The sequence below is a fragment of the Sorghum bicolor genome, chromosome 5 (genome assembly GCF_000003195.3).
Source record: "Sorghum bicolor cultivar BTx623 chromosome 5, Sorghum_bicolor_NCBIv3, whole genome shotgun sequence".
Classification (NCBI taxonomy): Eukaryota; Viridiplantae; Streptophyta; class Magnoliopsida; order Poales; family Poaceae; genus Sorghum; species Sorghum bicolor.
In genome coordinates, this window is record NC_012874.2 from 50,845,960 (window position 1) to 50,864,591 (window position 18,632).

The 18,632-nt window shown below is 42.5% G+C and overlaps 2 protein-coding genes across 4 annotated transcripts; one reads left to right on the forward strand and one right to left on the reverse strand.

Moving 5' to 3' along the window:
- LOC8075794 lies at nt 2,823-5,528 on the forward strand. 2 transcript variants are annotated; one of them, XM_021461270.1, is made up of 8 exons: nt 2,823-3,004; nt 3,087-3,127; nt 3,450-3,507; nt 3,589-3,654; nt 4,222-4,315; nt 4,866-4,950; nt 5,052-5,117; nt 5,198-5,528. In XM_021461270.1, exons 1-8 carry the CDS (start codon nt 2,917-2,919, stop codon nt 5,282-5,284), a joined length of 585 nt encoding a protein of 194 aa, XP_021316945.1. In that variant the 5' UTR covers nt 2,823-2,916; the 3' UTR covers nt 5,285-5,528. The 2 variants fall into 2 exon arrangements, with proteins under 2 accessions (XP_021316945.1, XP_002449500.1); XM_002449455.2 differs by lacking the exon at nt 3,589-3,654 and having other exon boundaries at nt 2,836-3,004.
- On the reverse strand, nt 5,890-11,947 carry LOC8075795 (alpha-ketoglutarate-dependent dioxygenase alkB). Of its 2 annotated transcripts, XR_002453349.1 has the most exons (9): nt 11,588-11,947; nt 10,718-10,838; nt 10,465-10,622; nt 9,572-9,924; nt 7,156-7,294; nt 6,949-7,040; nt 6,778-6,844; nt 6,585-6,706; nt 6,464-6,483 (listed from the first exon to the last, which is right to left on the reverse strand). XR_002453349.1 is itself a non-coding variant. In XM_002450698.2 (8 exons), the coding sequence occupies exons 2-8, from the start codon at nt 10,825-10,827 to the stop codon at nt 6,344-6,346; spliced, it is 1,089 nt and encodes a 362-aa protein (XP_002450743.1). In that variant the 5' UTR covers nt 10,828-10,838; nt 11,588-11,942; the 3' UTR covers nt 5,890-6,343. The 2 variants fall into 2 exon arrangements, 1 of the variants encoding a protein (XP_002450743.1); XM_002450698.2 differs by lacking the exon at nt 6,949-7,040 and having other exon boundaries at nt 5,890-6,483; nt 11,588-11,942.

Genomic DNA, 18,632 nt, shown 5'->3' on the forward strand with positions numbered 1-18,632 from the left:
AGTTTTGTACCTAACTTATTCCAAAGAGTTCGCCAAAATTGACTCAAAATTTAGCATCAGGATCTGAAACAATAGTATAAGACATACCATGCAAATGAACAATCTCTTTGAAAAAGAGGTCAGCAATATGAACAACATCATCACTTTTATAACATGGTATAAAGTGTGCCATCTTAGAAAATCGATCCACCAACAAAAAATGATATCCCTCCCCCTCTTAGTTCTAAGCAATCCCAAAATAAAATCCATTGAAATATCTACCCAAGGAATAGAAGGGATGGAAAGAGGCATATACAAACCGTGTGGATTTAAACGAGGCTATCAACGATGGTAAATAATAACGTTTTCTCTATGCGCGAAATCTACACCTGATATGTATTTGAATGCTATAGAATATAATGAAATCGGTGCTAGCAAATTAATTATTCTCTCCATTTATTTATCTTCTTCATCTAAGCAAAAACTTTTTCTTCAAAAATTTCCATATTAGCTTAAAACTTGCCTGCATTTATTGTTCCTTTATTGCTCATTGGTTACCACTTGTATGCATTTATTGCTTCTTTGTTGTTCGTTGGCTGTGAAAGAGCATCTAGGCCCCTAATGATTTTGGGTATTGATGATAATGTTGATTACCGTGACTAACGTGTGTTTTGCAGAGGCAAAGTCATTAGTGAGGTCATTGTAATAGTTACTCGATGAACAGGGACGTACATGCCTACTTAATAGTGGAAATCGTTTCGGTTTTCAAAGGATGGATGGACATCGTCAAGACTAGACTAGGTCTAAGTGCCATATGGTGAAGAAGGGCACTTAGAGTAGTTTAGGACTTTGTTTTCCTTTCACCGTACTATTAAGAGGGGCTTTGATCTAGTAGCTTGACTTAGGCAAGGCTTTAAGTTTAGGTGTGGTGCACACTTGGTAAACCTAGCACTAGGTAGCTCAGAGATAGTGCTTAGATCGAGAGGAACCAACTTCGTTTCGGAACGGTCGCGTTTCGACGAAGTTAGCGTGCCTAAGTAGGCACCAGACGCTGCACCAGACGCTCTGTGGGTGCGTCCGGTGATGTCCTTTAGCCGTTGGAGTGCTCGGTGCCTAGGGTTAGGCACCAGACGCTAGCACCGGACTCACCGGGTAGCGTCTGGTCCCATACCCAGGGAGTTAGTAAACTTCTCCCGAGCACCGAACGCGTCGGGTAGCGTCCGGTCTTAAACTCAAGGAGGTTGGAAAACTCCTCGGAGCACCTGACGGTGCCACCGGACGCTGGGAAGTAGCGTCCGGTGACCTGTCAGACGCAGGTAAAGTTATCTGTTGGGTGTCACCGGACGCTTAGTGCAGAGCGTCCGGTGCAACATCAACAGCGTCCGGTGACCCTGTTTTTAGTGGAAAACGGTTGGTCGACCCTTGGACTTCGTGGGGTGTATTTATACTCCTGCACCTCGTCCACGAGAGGTCTCTTGCCCTTTTGTTCAGCACCTTGTGGTGCAAGAGAGAAGCAAGAGCCTAGAGAGGATTGAGATTTGAGATATTTCTTGTGAGAATCCTTCTCTAGTTGAATTCCAAGAGTCAAGTGTGCATCCACCACTCTCTAGTGCCTTGTTTGGGTCAAGTGAGAGTTCATTGCTTGTTACTCTTGGTGATCGCCATCACCTAGACGGTTCGGTGGTGATTGGAGGCACGAAGACCGCCCGGAGTTCTTGTGGGTGGCTCGTGTCAAGCTTGTGAGCGATTTTGGGCGATTCACCGCGACGGAGTGTCGAAGAATCAGCCCGTAGAGAGCACTTGGTCCTTGCGCGGACCAAGGGGGAGCAAGAACCTTGCGCGGGTGCTCCAACAAGGACTAGTGGAGAGTGGCGACTCTCCGATACCTCGGCAAAACATCGCCGAGCATTTTCTTCCACTACTCCTTTACTTTCTAGCATTTACTTTGAGTTTTTACATTCCAAGAATTGCCATGCTAGAATAGGGTTGGAACTAGGCTGCAAAACTTTTATCCGGTAGCTCTCTAGTCACACTAGGCACAAGTGGTTGAATTAGAGCTTATAGGTTGCTTAAATTTTTAGAGAAGCGCAATTCACCTCCCCTCTTGGGCATCTTTATCCTTTCAGGCTCTTCCTAGCTTATGACTCCTCATATGCGTTTAGCCCATAATGAGGTGTTTTTGCTCTGCTCCTTGGTCACTATATCGAAAGATAAAATGACGGAAATAAATAAACGGGGGCTTCTTTTTGTGTTTATTAAAAAAATCAGGTGACCAATTCCTAAGAAAATTAGACCAACAAAGTGAATCGTTTAGTTCTCATCAAAAAATTTTCGTCCTATCACATAGGATGTTTAGACATATGCATGGAGCATTAGATATAGATTACAAAATAACTAATTATGCAGTTTGTATGTATTTTGTGAGACAAATATTTTAATCCTAATTAGTATATGATTGGACACTAATTGCTATAGTTACAAATATACTATAATACCTAAAAACTTTTTTCTTTACGTGAACTAAACAAGGCCTTACACACAGAACATCGAAAATCAGGATCCTTGTGTCCAATACCGATATGATTTTTCTATCGCCATAAGTGCCAACAAAAATGCATGTTCCTGGGGCAACCCACGGGTCACTCTAATGAAATTGGGGAGCAATGTGGCGCTTCTTGACAATTCCTCTTCTGGGATGCACGCGCAAAGCAACAAAATATAATCCAAGCGGGCTCTTGACAGCCCATGTTCTCGGCACCACAAACGGCCCATATTTATTTTTGCTTTCCTTCCACCAAAAAAAGAAAAAAACAAATATAACGGCAAAAATGAAGCGAGAAAAAAAAAAAGAAAGACAGGCACCACCCGAACCAGAACCACAGATGACAGGCTCACAGTCCACAGACTGACAGACTGCAGGAAGGGAAAGGAACGGACATGGCGGCGGCCGGCGGCGAGAGCATGATGACGAGGGAGCAGCTGCTCCACCTCTTCTCCCGCTTCTCCTTCCTTATCTCCCTCCCCGGTCGGTCCCCGTCTTCGCTGCATTTCCGGTTCGCTCCCCATCCGGTTTTCCCTAATCTTTGTTCCCTGTCCCCGCGTTCCAGAGGTCAAGCAGCGGATTGCCGACGCCGTCAGGGACAAGCAGGTGCGACGCCCGCGCAATCCGGGCGCCATTTCCGGTTCTTTAGATTAGCGCTCTCATTGTCTCCTATGACTTGTAGTGGATGGGGAGCGGTTCTTGAAATGTTGGGTTTTCTGCCTGTCCTCATCTTTGGGCTTTGGCTGATTAGCTTGACGTTTCACTTACACAGCTCGATTGCCTTGGGTTACTTCAAAATTTTGGTTTCTACCTTGCGATGTGGGAAATTGTAAAACGATTATGCAGTTTGTTTAGTGCAAATTTTCGTGTCAAGGCCTGGGCATGTATGTGAAAGTTACAGTATGTTTGTGCTTTGCTCTCCCTGTAGGAGGCCGTGGCCGTGACCACTGAAATACAAGAGGAGATTCTTCACGAGATGGGAGTAGGTACGCAAATTGCATTCCACTTGAACACCATGTTTTCTCTCCGAGGTTTTCTGTAGGCTGTACCATTTAAGCATGTACTAGTTTACAATGATTTGATGCAGATGAGGAATAAGAATCAGATTGAGAACGATGATGCATTTACAATAGGTATAAAGAAAGAACTGCAATGTAACACCCTGGACTATTGGTCATGTTATCATATCTACAGCTACTGATATCATGATGTGACACACTGACACCATGTACCATTTTCTTAATGTTTTGATGAAGGTTTTTTTTAAAAAAAAAATCTATGGTTAACTCAATATTTAAAATATCTACAGCACATGAAGGTGTAACATTCACTAGTCTTGTCTATTCATTCAGTCATGCTCAGGTAAGTTAAACGTTGTAGAATATAAAATCATTTTAATCTGCCTGCTTTGACATGCCAGGCATACCTACTAGTTTACTATGCTGGATTGCTGGTCATTGCTTTTGTATCAAGTAGTTTTGCTGAGTACTTGATTGCTCGTTGGTTTAGGTAAACATCCAAGGATGTGCTTGCTGCATTTAAATAATCTAGATTTCTAGTATCGTACTTCTCAAAGGAATATTGTTTATTTCCTTCACTTCCAGATTTGTTTTTAAAAATGATTGTACTCCTCTTTGCCTTAGTGTAGAAAATCAACAATCTGACATGATGCATCTTGACATGTTATTTCTTCATGTCAGATCCAAGTTTTGGCATTGGTTGCCTAGGAAAGGTCAATGTTGTTTACGAAAATGACAAGGACTTGATGATTAAATTCTATCAATTTGTTGCCAAGTAAGTGTCTTACATGTTGGTCCCAATAAGTCTAAAACAGCATTACCGTAAGAAAACAAGGGGGGCAGGGATGACTGTTACAGTCAGTAAAGTTTAGCATTTCCCTTAACCCTTAGTCAGCTAACATAATGCTGGTGAGCAGCAATTTTATAACACTTTGTATATTTTGGTTGACCTACCTAGTCTTGTAGTTACAATCATGCATGGTACTTTATTTGTTTTCAGTTATTAGTTCCATGTTTCCCTATACATCTAATAGTAGGGAGTGAGCACTAATATAAGTATATTTATATATTAGATATAAATATGAACATGAACCACACTAATGATTTTGTGTTATATGTTAGTTATTGATTCGTTATAATAGGAAATGAGCAATCAATTAGATAAGTGACCTTCGCACATAACAAGATACATAAGAAAAACCATGTGAAAACTGGTGTTATAACAAGGAAATGTTGTGGCAACACCTACTCTATTACATTAGAGATTTACCTAGAGTAAATGTGGTCAAAGACTGATTTAGTTTTTTTGCCATTTTATTTAATAGAGAAGAAATGGCTATTGATGAAGCTGAGCTTGAACCCAGAGAATTGGCTGCCAAACTACATGCTCAACAAATAATACAAGAACAGGTGAATAGATACCTTCCACATATATTCCTGTTGAAACATTCGTGTTATTTGTTGTTTTGTTGATCAAGCTGCTAATTACGTGGTGTGAGTTATTGCTCCAGCAACTGAACATGCTAGTTGAAATGAGGAAATATAGCCCAGAGAGCCAATCTGTCATACTTGGGACTGTATGTGCATCTTCCTCATGCCCCCAGATTCTATATTAAAAGAAGGCATACGTGTTTACTTGCCTGTAATCCTTTTGCAGTTGCACAGAGAATTGGAAGAAGCTAATTTTGACATCAATACATCGATCTTGAGTCCAGAGCAAATCCAAGAGATTGTTCAAAAGTGATATATTTCCAACAGATGAGATGACTACCTGCTTTGTCTGTGGTGCTTGTGTTTGTATAATTGCTAAAAAGTGTGAGCAGTCCTGTCTATTTGATTTCTAGAAAAATACAAATTGCATGTCGAGAAGTGTAGCTGTTACAAGTAACCCTGCAGAACAAACTGATTTTGCAAAGGTAGTTCACAGGGATGTACAACATTCTGAATTTTGCAAATATACTTCTCGTGCATGCTCCTTTCTTGGCCTCTCTGGAGTTACAAATATTGACGCACACAAGTATTCATTCTCGCTATTTTAATTCTTTATTAAGTCTCGTTTAAGGCTGAAGGAAAAAAAAAAGAACTGCATAACCTTGCTTTGGTTTTATTGTATGTGCTGACCCATTAGCAATCTTTAAACTGGACGAAGACACGTAATAAAACAATTCGTCATAAATCGTCTTAGACATGTTAAGCCTTGCATCATACGTAGCTCTCTGTCCAATCCCATCACTATGGATGCAAGGTGGGTTATTCACAAACCCACAAATAGACTCAAGAACTAAATTTCACATCGAGATATAAAACAAATAAGTGCCTTTGGATAGCCATGCAATACTGAACAAAAGCTCAATCCATCCAATGATACTAAGCCTAAGATTCCTCAAGACGAAAGAACATACAGACACTAGCAAATGAACTCTGAGAAAGCCTAAGATTGTTCAAAATGAGCGAAACATCAAGCAATAAGTTCAAACAGATCTACAAATATCTTTACTGTAGCAGCAAAATCGAGGAGCATTTTCACTTCAGAAAACATAACAACATGAAATCAGCTAGCAATGGCTACCTTTGACAGGTTATCAAATTTTACCAAGAAAAAAAGATCTTCGTCCAATGGAAGTTAACATATCACATATGGTTAGTTTGACGACTATTGTAGGACCTTCCAACCCTTCAGATACTCCATTGCTATTCCAGATGCGCCTACTTGAGCCATACAACATAATGGACCTGACTGTGCAGCAAGAAAGCAGCAGTTCGCACCAATCTTTCATGTGTAAGTCTGCAACCAATCTGATCTTCAGTAGACCTGTCTGATGTTGATATTTATCCTAGAATTCTTGATATAGTCCAAAATAAAGTCGTCATCTCCACTAGATAGTTGTGAAATCAGTGCAGAGATTTCTTGTTGGTCACTCTCTGCGAAGATCCGAGGTACACCTGTGAAATGTAAACCAAAGGTCAAAATAGAAATGAAATTTTATGTTCTATGGTGTTCTAATCTTATTTACAAATAACTTTCATTTCATAACTCAAAATACCATGGAAGCGTTCTCGTGCTTCCCCAGCCATCAAAACTATATCACCGCTGCGCAGGAACATTGCTGTTGGAACTTCATCTCTTGTCTTTCCTCCCAGAAGAAAGATGCATTTGCAGCCCAAACTAAAAGAATAAATGGCAACTGGTAAGACACTATGAAATCATGAAAAAGGTAAGAAGCTGGACCATCATACCTTATGCTTACAATAGGTTTTGTCCAATCTGCTTCCATGTCATCAACATGGCCACCAAGCATATCACCTACATCAATCAAAGCTTAGTATTTCAGTAAAAAGGGCGTACCCAGTGCAGAGAGCTCCCGCTCTGTGCGGGGTCTGGGGAAGGGTGTCAGTGGCAAGCCTTACCCTCGCCTGTGCAATGCGAGGAGACCGCAACTCGATCCCAGGACCTTCCGGTCTTAAGACTCTACCGCTTGCACCAGGCCCGCCCTTCAAAGCTTAGTATTTCAGTACAGAAATGAAACAGAGCAAGAATACAGTTCATCAAGACAACTCCAAAGAAAATGTATCAATCTAAGGCATTCGCTATCTTAAGAGACAAGCTATACATACTTGGACCATAATAGTTCACTATAGCAGCTTCTGGCTTGAATTCTTCTCCAGAAGGCATAGCTGGAATAGCCATCTTTTTGGCAAGACCAGCTAGAGCATCTGGAATCTTGTTGTGTGGAAGTGATACATCATAGTTCCGCTGCCAAAGCATAAGGATTTTACAAAAGAAAAAGGAAAAATGAAGACATAATATGTTACTTCTAGCAACGGTTTGTAGAAATTGTGCAGTCAAGCAAGAATCGAATATAATATTTAACCTAGTGTCATAACAATAAAGGTTATATCCACCAGCCGAGTATTTTTTTTCAACAATAAAGGTTATATGGCCAATGGGAGATATTGTTTGTGATAGACAGTCATGTCCAAATATAGTTTCACCTGAACAATTGTGAACTGGCAGAATAGGTCCTTAAGTCAACTGCTGCGTGAATGTCCTTACAGTTGTAATATTCTGTTATGTGCTCTATGTTATTAACCTTGGGGATTTGGGAGAATGATCTCCATTAGTGGAGATGACAACTATATAGAGAGCTTCATGGGCCCATAGCATGGGCCTTGACATACAGTAAACAGCACCTTCTAACTCAAGGTGGAAGCAAAGGATCTGAAGTGGATGCTGCTATCGAGACTCTGCTTTAGTGGAAAAAAATGTGCCACTTGCAACTCTGACTCTGAGGACACGTACTGAAGAGAAACTATAATGCCAGTGAGAGTAGGTGAAGAAGGCATCAACACCGATATGCTTAATAAGTTCATGTTTCATAGGATCATGGCAATCTCAGGTGTGCGGCACCACAGGAAAAACTAAAATCAGCTAGCAACCATCGAATCCATAAGCTCTGCAATGGTCACCGATATGCTTAATAAGTTCATGTTTCATAGGATCATGGCAATCTCAGGTGTGCGGCACCACAGGAAAAACTAAAATCAGCTAGCAACCATCGATGCCATAACCTCTGCAATGGTAGTAGCAAGTGCTAGACGTTTTGCCTCTGGACTCCAGCAAGATACAGTGGCTTGTTTCTTGGACTTCCATTAAGAGAAGAACCAAGAAGAATGAAATAGCCTATTGAGAGTGGTGATCCATGGGGTCACTCACCCAAGCATGAAGCTGAAGCGGATCAGCACGAGCATAAAACCAACACTGAGATGATGTCCCCGTTAATCTCAGCACACGAAGCAAATGACCAAAATGAACAGAAGTATGGGCACTCACAAACTGACTTAGACTGAAGAGCACGAGCCATATCAGGTTTAGTAACAGTGAGATAAAAAAAGGCTATCCATAATATAATGATAGCAAGAAGGATCCTCAAGAGGCATACCATCAGTAGCATGAAGCTGCAAGTTTAGATCTATCGATGTTGCAGACGCAAAGGAATTGCATGGTAAAAATTGATAGATTACAGAGTCATGGAGTACACGTAGATATATAGGCAAGGATCATCTAGGGTTGGTTTATAGAAGTTTCACCACCGTTGGATATCCTTGGCTATCAAGATTAGAAACCAATCTATAGAAAACCATATGGGCTCAAGGCCCAGGCTCGACTGATAGACACAGCAAATAAGGCCTGGCCGGCTATGTGTCTAACAATCAGTAATGGCTGAATAAGCAATAAGTTCTTGTATGCATTTGGACTGAGAAAGATAAAATCCCTTTGCAGAGTCTAAAAACTCAATTCCTAAGAAATAACTGAGAGGACCCAAATAATTGCACACCAAATTGTTTCTTCACATGAGAAATATGTTCAACATCATCTCCCATAATCAATAGCAAAATACATCCACTTGGAGAGAGGTGAATACACAGGGCAGGATCATGAGTGCTATGTGAAAAACCTACAGCTCAAATCACAGAAACAAAGAGATCCACAGAACGGTGACCATCGACTAGTGGTGGGCTGGTGGCCAGACAAAGATCTGTGACAGGCGACTACAAAGAAACGCCTGCCAACAGGCTGCAAGCCAGAAGAAATGCGTGATGCGAGTGAAAAATGGTCGCTGAATTGATTTGGATCGTGGGTGGAGGATTGAACTAATCCTAACTAACCCTAATCCTTGCTGTTATACCATGTTACTAACCTTGGGATTTGAGAGAATGATATCTACTACTACTAGTGGAGATGACAACTATATATAGAGCCTCATGGGCCATATGGTCCTGTAGGATGGGCCTTGACATACACTTAACACTCTAATGTAATTCTAGATTCATAACAATAATATGATTGCTCTGAATAAAACACTTTTGAAATAATTGTAGAACCTTCTGAATATATTTTCAATTTTTATTGCAGTATAATTATCGGAAATTCATAATACATCAATGCCACCACAAACCAGAATCCAAGCAATGATATAAATGAGCTTATTGTTAGCTGTTAGCATTGCGATGGAAGCAAGTGGATACATACCTTTGACCAATCAAATTGTAGACCAAGGGTGCTCCACCGGAGCTTCCTCATAAGGGTAGTGGCTGCAGTTGACCTATGCTCTTCCCCTTTCTGGCTCTCTGAGTCCACAAATTTGAAGTATTTGGATTTCGTTTTCCCTCCACAATTATTCTGTTCATTTCTTTCTTGGATATCAGGATTTTCTGCTTCAACCAATACCTTTTTATTTTTAGCAGCGATGAGTAAGTCAGAAATTGAACCATATATTGCAGTCAAATTAGTCCTATTAGGTGGCTGTGGAAATGTTTTCAAGCTTTCCCTGATCCAACAGCATTGTTCCTCAGTTGATAAAGCACCAGGAATGAAATAGAACCCTACAGAGTTACAAATATGAATACTGATATATCAGAAACATATTTGGTGTAATGACATTATGATTTGTAGGCCACATTGGAAATAACAAATGACTTGCATGTTTTGATGTCTATACAGAAATCTGAGCAGGAACGTTGTCTTGTTGTAAAACTGTGCTAAAAAGATATGATTTGCTATGCGCATAAGAGCAAGTATACTAAGGGGATGTGGGTAGAAACAGCTTATGTACAAGAACCAAGAATTTTGGTAAGAGAAAGTAGGCCATAGAAGAGCTAACTACTATATGAGTGGACCGATAGATTGACTGAAACTTTACATATAGCAAGCAACGGGCTGTATTATTAGCCTTGCTGTAAGCTTTACTTCTGATATGTCATCACAGGACTAAAACAGCATTTACTTCACACAGGGAGGACCAAGGTTTGCAAAACCATCCCTTGTTCGAAGTGCAATGTTCAGATTCACAAGTTTAAAAAAAAACCAAACCGGACAATCTAATTTTAGCCCCGAATAAAGAACAGAAGGGAGATCACAGTTACCTGGCCTGTCCAAGAAGCAGAACACGGGGCGGTCAAACCCCACACAGTCATGCCGACCAATCCCCGCGGGAAGCTCCCCATCAGCAGCAAGCAGCACGTGGAAGTCAACTACCGCTGACAGATCAGCGCCACCTCCTTCTCCACCAGACAGCTTGCTCCTGCAGTGTTGGATGACATCAAGGTTGGGGCTTTGGGAGAAGAGATGAAAATTGCAACTCCAATAAGAGGAAGAAAGTGGGATCGAGTTCCTGACCTGGACCTGGACCTGCCCTTGAGGTTGAGTGGCTTGTAAAGCTTGTACTGCTTCTCAGCACACCGGAACGCCGTGCGCTCCGCAGCTGTGGGGTCAGACGCACCATACATCGCCAGCAGTGCTGTGGGGTCGGCAATAGTAATAAGCAAAGTACAAGTTCTGGACATAGTGGCATAACGCCATTGTCTCTAATAATTAAGGGGGTGTTTAGTTCCCCTTCAATTCCAGAAATTTTTGGGTTTTGGTTCATCATTTTGCATAATGGAACTAAACACCATGCAAAATTTTTGGCAAAAAGATGGTTTTTCTCCATTTTGGATTTTGGACTCTTGAGGCCAAAAAAAGCCCAAAAGAGCCTCAAGAGGCCCTCATGAGGGCAATAAATTCTGCATTTTGGATGGAACTAAACATAACTCTGAAAATTTTGGCATTTTGCATTCCATCATTCCAAAGTAGTTGGCATTTTGCATTTTGTATTTTCCCCCTAAGAAAGATTACAAAACAGCAAGACTACTACAATATAACTTTACGATCCCCAGTTTGGAATAGATTAATGATATCTCTTTAAGAATTCCCTCTATAAATGTAACCAAGCAATTGTTCAAATATTCATCACCCATTTTATTACTTTTCTTGTTCTTCACATAATTCATTGTGGAAAACACTCTTTCAACACTAGCAGTGGCTACGGGGAGAATTAGCACCAACTTAAAAAAAGGTTGTAAACAACATGATAATTGTTCTTTTTTTTCTGTCGACAAGCATAACTGGAAGCTCACATAGGTTCTTCAAACCTTTCATCTCTAAGCACATGAGAAATCTTCAATTCTTACTCTAATGAATGGATCTGACTGCCAAGACTGTGCTCACCTTGCTTCAACCGGAGCTCGAGCTGGGACTGTGACTGGGTCTGGGAGTGGGAGGACCGTAGGGAGCCGATCGAATGTCTGGAGTCCGTACCGCCGGGCGCAGCGGGTGTCCGTCGAGTGGTCGCTGCCGCGGCTGCGCCGCCGGGCGCGACGCTGGCCGCTGGGGTTGAGGCGCTGCCCCGCTGGGCCTGGGCGCGCAGCCGCGAAGGGCCGAGAGAGCGAGCAGGAGGAGGACCGAGCACCGGGGGAGGCTGCCGTCGCCGTGCCGCCGGCCGTCGTGGCCCCGCCGCCGCTTCCGTCCGTGGTCCGTGTCTCCGCGGTTCCCCGCGCCGCTCCCAGGTGCGCGAGCCGCAGCGAATCAGCGAGAAACGGCGATGGGTTTTTGTCTTCGTGGGCTGCTACCGCTGGTTTCTATCGGCCCGATGGGCCATATTTGCACGTCTAAAGGAAAAAATTCACGTTGCCTCCTCAATTTTTGTTAAAACTAGACAGGTCCCCGTGCTTCGCACGTGCGGGTTTTTTAAACCCGGTACCGTAGGATATAATAGGTGTAACATTGAGAAACCCGGTAAGACCTTGTTTGGATGTAGTCGGATTCGCATCAATCCACATGTGTTGGGGTGGATTGGTGTGAAATTTATCCACCCCAACACATGTGAATTGAGATGAATCTAACAACATCCAAACAAGGCCTAATGTGGATTAGTAGACTCAGTAGTGTGCAGCGGAACAAATTCAGTAATGCGGATTAGTAGACTTGGTACAGTACAGCGGCCGACCCGGATTGTTCTCTAACGGGTTGGTAATGTGGAGGCTAACGGGTAGTACTATGCAGTGACAGATTGGTATTGTTAGTTAATGGGTTGGCCCTTTGTAACGATGGACCCATTACTGTTGGTTAATGGGTTGCTACTGTAGATGAATAGTGATCTGGGTGAGGAAAATAGTTGGATAAACAATGCCCAATGAACGGTAAAACCCGGTGACCAGATTGGAAGATTATTATTTTTGGTTCCGAAGCCACAACGAAGGGCTAAGAATGTTCGGGAGATTAAGGACATGGCAGGTATGAAACGGTTGGAGCTGACCGAAGGCCAGATGGTAGGGATGGCGTGCATGGACTGTAGCTCTACAGGAGCCTGGGTGGAGGGAGCGCACTGTTGATGAACAATGCCACCAGTACACACGTTTATATAAGTTTAATAGATAGATCTGTTTTTCCTCCTTAAACTTCAAAACTAAACAAAATACCTCTCTCAACTTTTAAAACCATTCATTTTACCTCCCTACCACTGTTATAAGCGGATTTCTCCCATCATCCATCGTCTTTGTTTGTTAAAGTATGGGATTCTCACCAAGAGTTGCCTCTATTAGAAAGTAGAATGACTAACTTTTACACAAATTTTCAAGTGGATGACATCGGTTGAGTGGTCTCAGTTGGAGATGGGATTGACGGATTAGAAGGTAGTTTTGAAGGTGTTTTGCTTTTTTATTCCGGCAGAACCTTTAAAAAATTATAATAAATTATAAAAAAAATCATAAAATAGAAAATCTAATTTTTTGAACTCCACATGAGTAGATCTACATAATAAACATATAATATAGTATAATTTAATACAAAGTTTTTGTTGTACCTTTAGATCTATGCTTTAATGTAATTAATTAGAATAATTCATAGCTGTTGTTTTTATGGTCCAATTGTTATGAATTTTATGGTGAACTAATTATTATATGCTTAAACTATAGTATACTCATCGGATCATGCATAGTTTAGTATAGATTTATTTATATTTAACAAACATATACTCATTAAACTGTACTCATTTTAATGGTGGCCAATCTTGGCTTGAAGGTTCCCAGGCCCAGCACTCGAGCATTTCAGTTCCCAGGCCCTTAACTTTCCTAGCCTTCACTGCCATGACCGTCGCTCCCCGTCCTTTTTCGCGACTCATCAGTGGAGGCAGTTTGGGCGTGATTGGTTATCTTTGGATAACGATCTAGGATGAAAAGATAGTTCAGGATCATGGGAGGCAGGCTCAAACTGAGCATCTAGATGTGTTTGGTTGCATTTGTTGTTGGTCCGGTATAAAATAATATCATGTTTAGTAGCATGTATGAATAAAAAGTTTTGGATCTATGGCACATGGGCCCATACACTATACCTACATCGCGTTATCGTCCTGCATCACGAGGGAAGGAGAAATCGAGAAGACAGATCCATGTGGGGTGGAGACGAAGAAAGGAGTGGAAGAGGATGCAGACAAACGGTGGGAGACACACTACCAAACAAGGCTAAAGTGCATAACACGATGCTAGATAAACATTTGGACGATTCGAGTAGGGCAACTAATCACCCCCAAAGGCCTCTTCCATTCCCTCCTGCGTTCTCACTATAGACCTTCGGCGGCTTCTCCGGCATCGTCGCTTCTAGCTCACGTCGCCCTGCAGCAAGCCGCATCGGGCGCCACCCCCACCATACCAATCCCCTTCGCCCGCTCTGGCATCCGTGATGCTCGTGGGATGAAGCAGGGGACAATGACGTGGTCTATTTTGTAGGGGCAGCTCCTGTGTTGAGAGTGTGCCCATATGAAAAGCCAGGAGTAAGCTCGGTGGAGATCAGTTTTATATGAGAGCCCACTGTCTCTTCGGTTTATTTGGTTGCCTCTTGAAAAACTCGAAGGTAGTGATAGGTGGTTGTGGAGCCTTTTGATGACATGGTTTCACAAAATCATAGAGAAATTTGCTAATGAGTTCCTCCTATTTAGGTATAGTAGATAACTAGTTACCTCTAAGTATTTTTCAATGGACTCATCAATATCAAGATTTGCCATACTAGTCTCTCTCAAAGAAGACACATCCACCGAAGTGAATATTTCAATAACCTAATCTTTGCTCCATGAGCAAATCTCAGCGAATGCCAGTACCTAAGATTCCCTTGCTCAAACACACTTAAATTAATATACATAACCCAAACTAGTTATTAGAGCAACTCCTATAGCCCATGTAAAACTCGGCTATCAAAAAAATAAAGAAATTGCCTCTCCAAATCAATTTATCCATCAAAATGGTATTTTAGTGTAGCAAATCTTGTAGTTTGGTCCTCTATTTTTTGAAACATGCCAATGACTTTACTTCTCATAGTATTATTAATTATTTCCTTGTAATAAAAATATGGTGATGAATCAACTCATTTCATTCCACAAACCAAACAAATAACTAAAGAGTCAGATGATGATGGACTATTTCATATTACAGACTGAACATCTAATCGAATTATTGGCTCATTCTCTCTATGCAAGATGACCATTTTTCTATCCAATATTTTACCTCTCCCTTCTTTTTTTATAAAGGAAGGATTTATTTCAGTTACTCCTCTCTCTTTGACAACTCATCAATAGTTGAGATAGACGTCGTGGGGGCATCAAAATCGATGGCTAGGAGGGGCGGGACTCCCACCCTATGCAGGTGGGTTGGCATAGACAGAGAGATGGACGTGGCACTACGACCACAAAGGATCAGGGGTGGGGCCTCTTCAGTGCCATCACCTCCATCATCCTCATGCACAATGATGATGGCACCTCCATTCTCGAGGGTGAGTGGAACAGGCCTCCAGTGAGCGGGAAAGGCCACAAACGTGGGGAAAGAGAACGCCACCTGTGCCAAAATCACTATTGGCAAGCGATTCCTCGCTCTTACTGTGACGACCGAACTTCCCCGATATGAGAGTCTTGGAGATCTAGTTTCAAATTCTGTTGGAGCTGGATTTTGGCTGAAAATTTCTATACCTAGCTTCCACGGAAAATATGTTGTAGGAGTTGCTCTTATATATACATGTCATCAACTCATCATACTAATTTCCAAGAGGGGACCAATTGGGCGAGATGACAACAAACAAATAACCGGATCTCCATATATACGAGCTACATCGGTTGTAAACCATTACAAAATTTATTTTTCCTCACAAATTTTTTAGATGAGATAACTTATAAAACATGAGACGAGAAAGTGACATGTGCCTGTCCGCAAGTACTTTTATGCAATTTCTTCTTCGACGGAAATCATGGACAGTTGTAGGACAATTGTTTAATTTTTCATAGAATTGATCGCCGAGGAGGCTTCGGCGAAGCTCAGGTTGAAGGCGACTTATTTGGAATATATCGCAGCTATTCAGACACATCAGCTCTGACAGTGATGTCTCCAGCTGCGTCCTGTGTTGCGTCCATGGAGTGTTACAATATTAAGGACACTACGACCGACCAGCCACTGCGCAGAAGTTAGATGCTAGTGAATGTTTGCAATTTAACACCATCAGCCAATATGGTCAATTTTTTGTTTGTTGTAACAAGAAACTAATAAAGTATCTGTGTTCAACCACGAACAATTTTGGTGATTTCAGACAGCTTGTTTTTGGTTGTTTGGGCGTTTACAGTGGCTGCGTTTCGTGCTGACGCTGTGTCGTTAAATCTTGCTCACTTCTATGGGACACTCAATATAGTTTCAACTGTTATAGTACTCACTCCATTTGGAATTCTAAGTTGTCGTGGCTTTTCTAACTATATCGTTTTTATTATTTATCTAATATATGCTATGTCTAGATACATATCTTTCACTACTATAGGAATTTTAACCGAGGCAGAAAAAATAGATTAACCGAGACAAGCATCCCAACCGTCTCAGTCGAAAGGTCATAGTAAATAGATCTTTACCGAGGCGTTTGAAACGCCCGCCTTGGTTAATCAAATAAAAAAGGAAAAAGGAAAAATCTATGGGTAGGTCCACCAAGCCCATCCACGGGCCCGCTAAGCCATCAATGATGGTAGGATTTGCGTGTGTACGCCACCGCTCGTCGGGGCTCCCCCCTACCAGATTTGGAGTGTTGTGAGCCTGCCAGAGCCATCCGAGGCTCCCCGCGTGCACTGCTGCTGTCAGATTCAGCCCCAACACGTGTGAGGCCACCGGTTGAAGCCTCCCCATGTGCAAGCACGTCAAATTCAGACTCCTTACGCCTCCTAGATCTAGCCCCGTAGTCGTCGCTGCGGATCTGCGAGGGAGAGAGGGTGAGGGACAGATCCACCATGGATCAGTGTGTGTGTGAGAGAGAGAGGAGGAGGAGGAGGAGGAGGCCATACCTCTTCCGGCACGAGCAGAGGAGCACAGGTCGCTGGTGGCTGCGAACTCCTTCGTAGTGGAGATGCTGACATAGTAGGACGGGGTGAGGGATGGGTGGTGGTGCCGCTATGAGGAGAGGGATGGGTAGTAACGCTAGGAGAGGGGAGGCGAGGGCCACCGAGGGAGAGAGAGAGTGGACGAAATAAGAGAGGGAGTGAGAGAGTGGATGTGGGAGGCACGTCGTGCAGAGGTCGAAGGGAGGCGTGAGGCATGTGGTAAGTGGCACGACTAAGGGAGAGGAAGGTGACGATAAGTTATGGTTTCTTGTGCTCGCTGTATATATGTTAGGAATCTGTTACCGGGCCTAGATGGGCTGTCTAGACCACTACTTAACAAGACGAGCATTATAATATGACCACCATGGTTAATCGATATTAACCGTAGTGATTGTTGGGCTAGCTACTGACCACGCAATAATGGAGGCAGGCAACCGACCTGCCTGCCTCCAAGGTAGTTTGAGAAATGCCTAAGTTCAAGTAGTGTTTACTACGTATCTAGAAAATCTAGAACGACTTATAATCTTTATTTTTACTTTTTGAAAAATCCAGTACAGATGTAAATGCTCAAATACATGCATGTAGACTCAAACACATACCCCACTTCTATGAGCATCTTCGAAGGATTGAGCTTGACCGATAAATCCTGAAACTGACAAAGTCATCACACTCACCGTCGTTGAACATAGAGTTGCTAAATTATGGAATAAATAAATCCAAAGAAATATAATAACTCATATCAATTAAGAACTTAAAAACATGTGTTGTCATACACAAGTTGCCTACTACTAAAAAAATACCGTTACTAAATTCTTAAATAAACAAATCTAGAAAATACAAGCACTTACGTGAAGTTGAGGCGGGTTCCACAATAATTAAGGAACCTAACAACTAAAATATGCTTAGTTTATAATCATTTACTATATATTAGCATAAACCATAACCTCTTTCGATAGTGCAAACTTTTTTAGTGCAATGCATTGTGATAGTGAAAAGTCTTTAAAATACTACCTCTAGCATATCTACATGAAGCGCACAATCTTCAAAAGAGAAGAACAACACACACTCTATTGATTATCAATCCAAAGACTAGAACACCACTCATCTATCCAGAACAAGATAACCTTGGTGACGAGATCATAATATATGGGTACGTTAAGCCTCGAGATTAATAGTTCTCGATCAAGAGACCCCCAACTGATCCCTCTAGGACTGCTCGAAAGATCGGAGGCTATACCCATCAGGTACACTCGCGGTCACCCTTAGACTAAGGAAAAGGCCAAGCCCGAGCACGCCTTCTGCCTCAGCTCGGAGCTCGGGGGCTCGTTCGAGCCCCAAGATCCTAACCGACAAGAGCCTGGACCCAATCCTTGGTCCTTTCTAGCCCTTCCAGCACTAACCACCGTGGTGCAAGAATACATACCTCAAGCCATCGAGGCTCAGGGGCTCCTCAGAGCTACCCCTTGGGCGTGGCTCTATCCACTGCTCCCCTGTTGGGGCATGACACAAGAAGACAAACTCCTCAACCTCTAGGGGCTTGGGGCCTTCTAGGCCCTGCGTCAGCCAATCGAGTTGGCCTCCTTTGCCACCAAAAGGATTCTAGAAGGCGCATTTAGGGGAGGCTGGTCCAAGCGGACATAGCCTAACACACAGAGTGTTAGAACATAGGCCAGCTGGACAACACCATTACAAGACCCTCCTAGACTCTGGTGCATGTAGACCACATGCTCAACCCCCAGCCGCCATGTACCTGAGCTATCTCAATATATATGGGATAAGGTCGGAACCTAGAGGGGGGAGGACAACAAAGAAAACAATCCTAGACAAAGTGTTCCACTCTTGACCAATCCACCACTACCCAACATTGAGAGCAGGGCAACC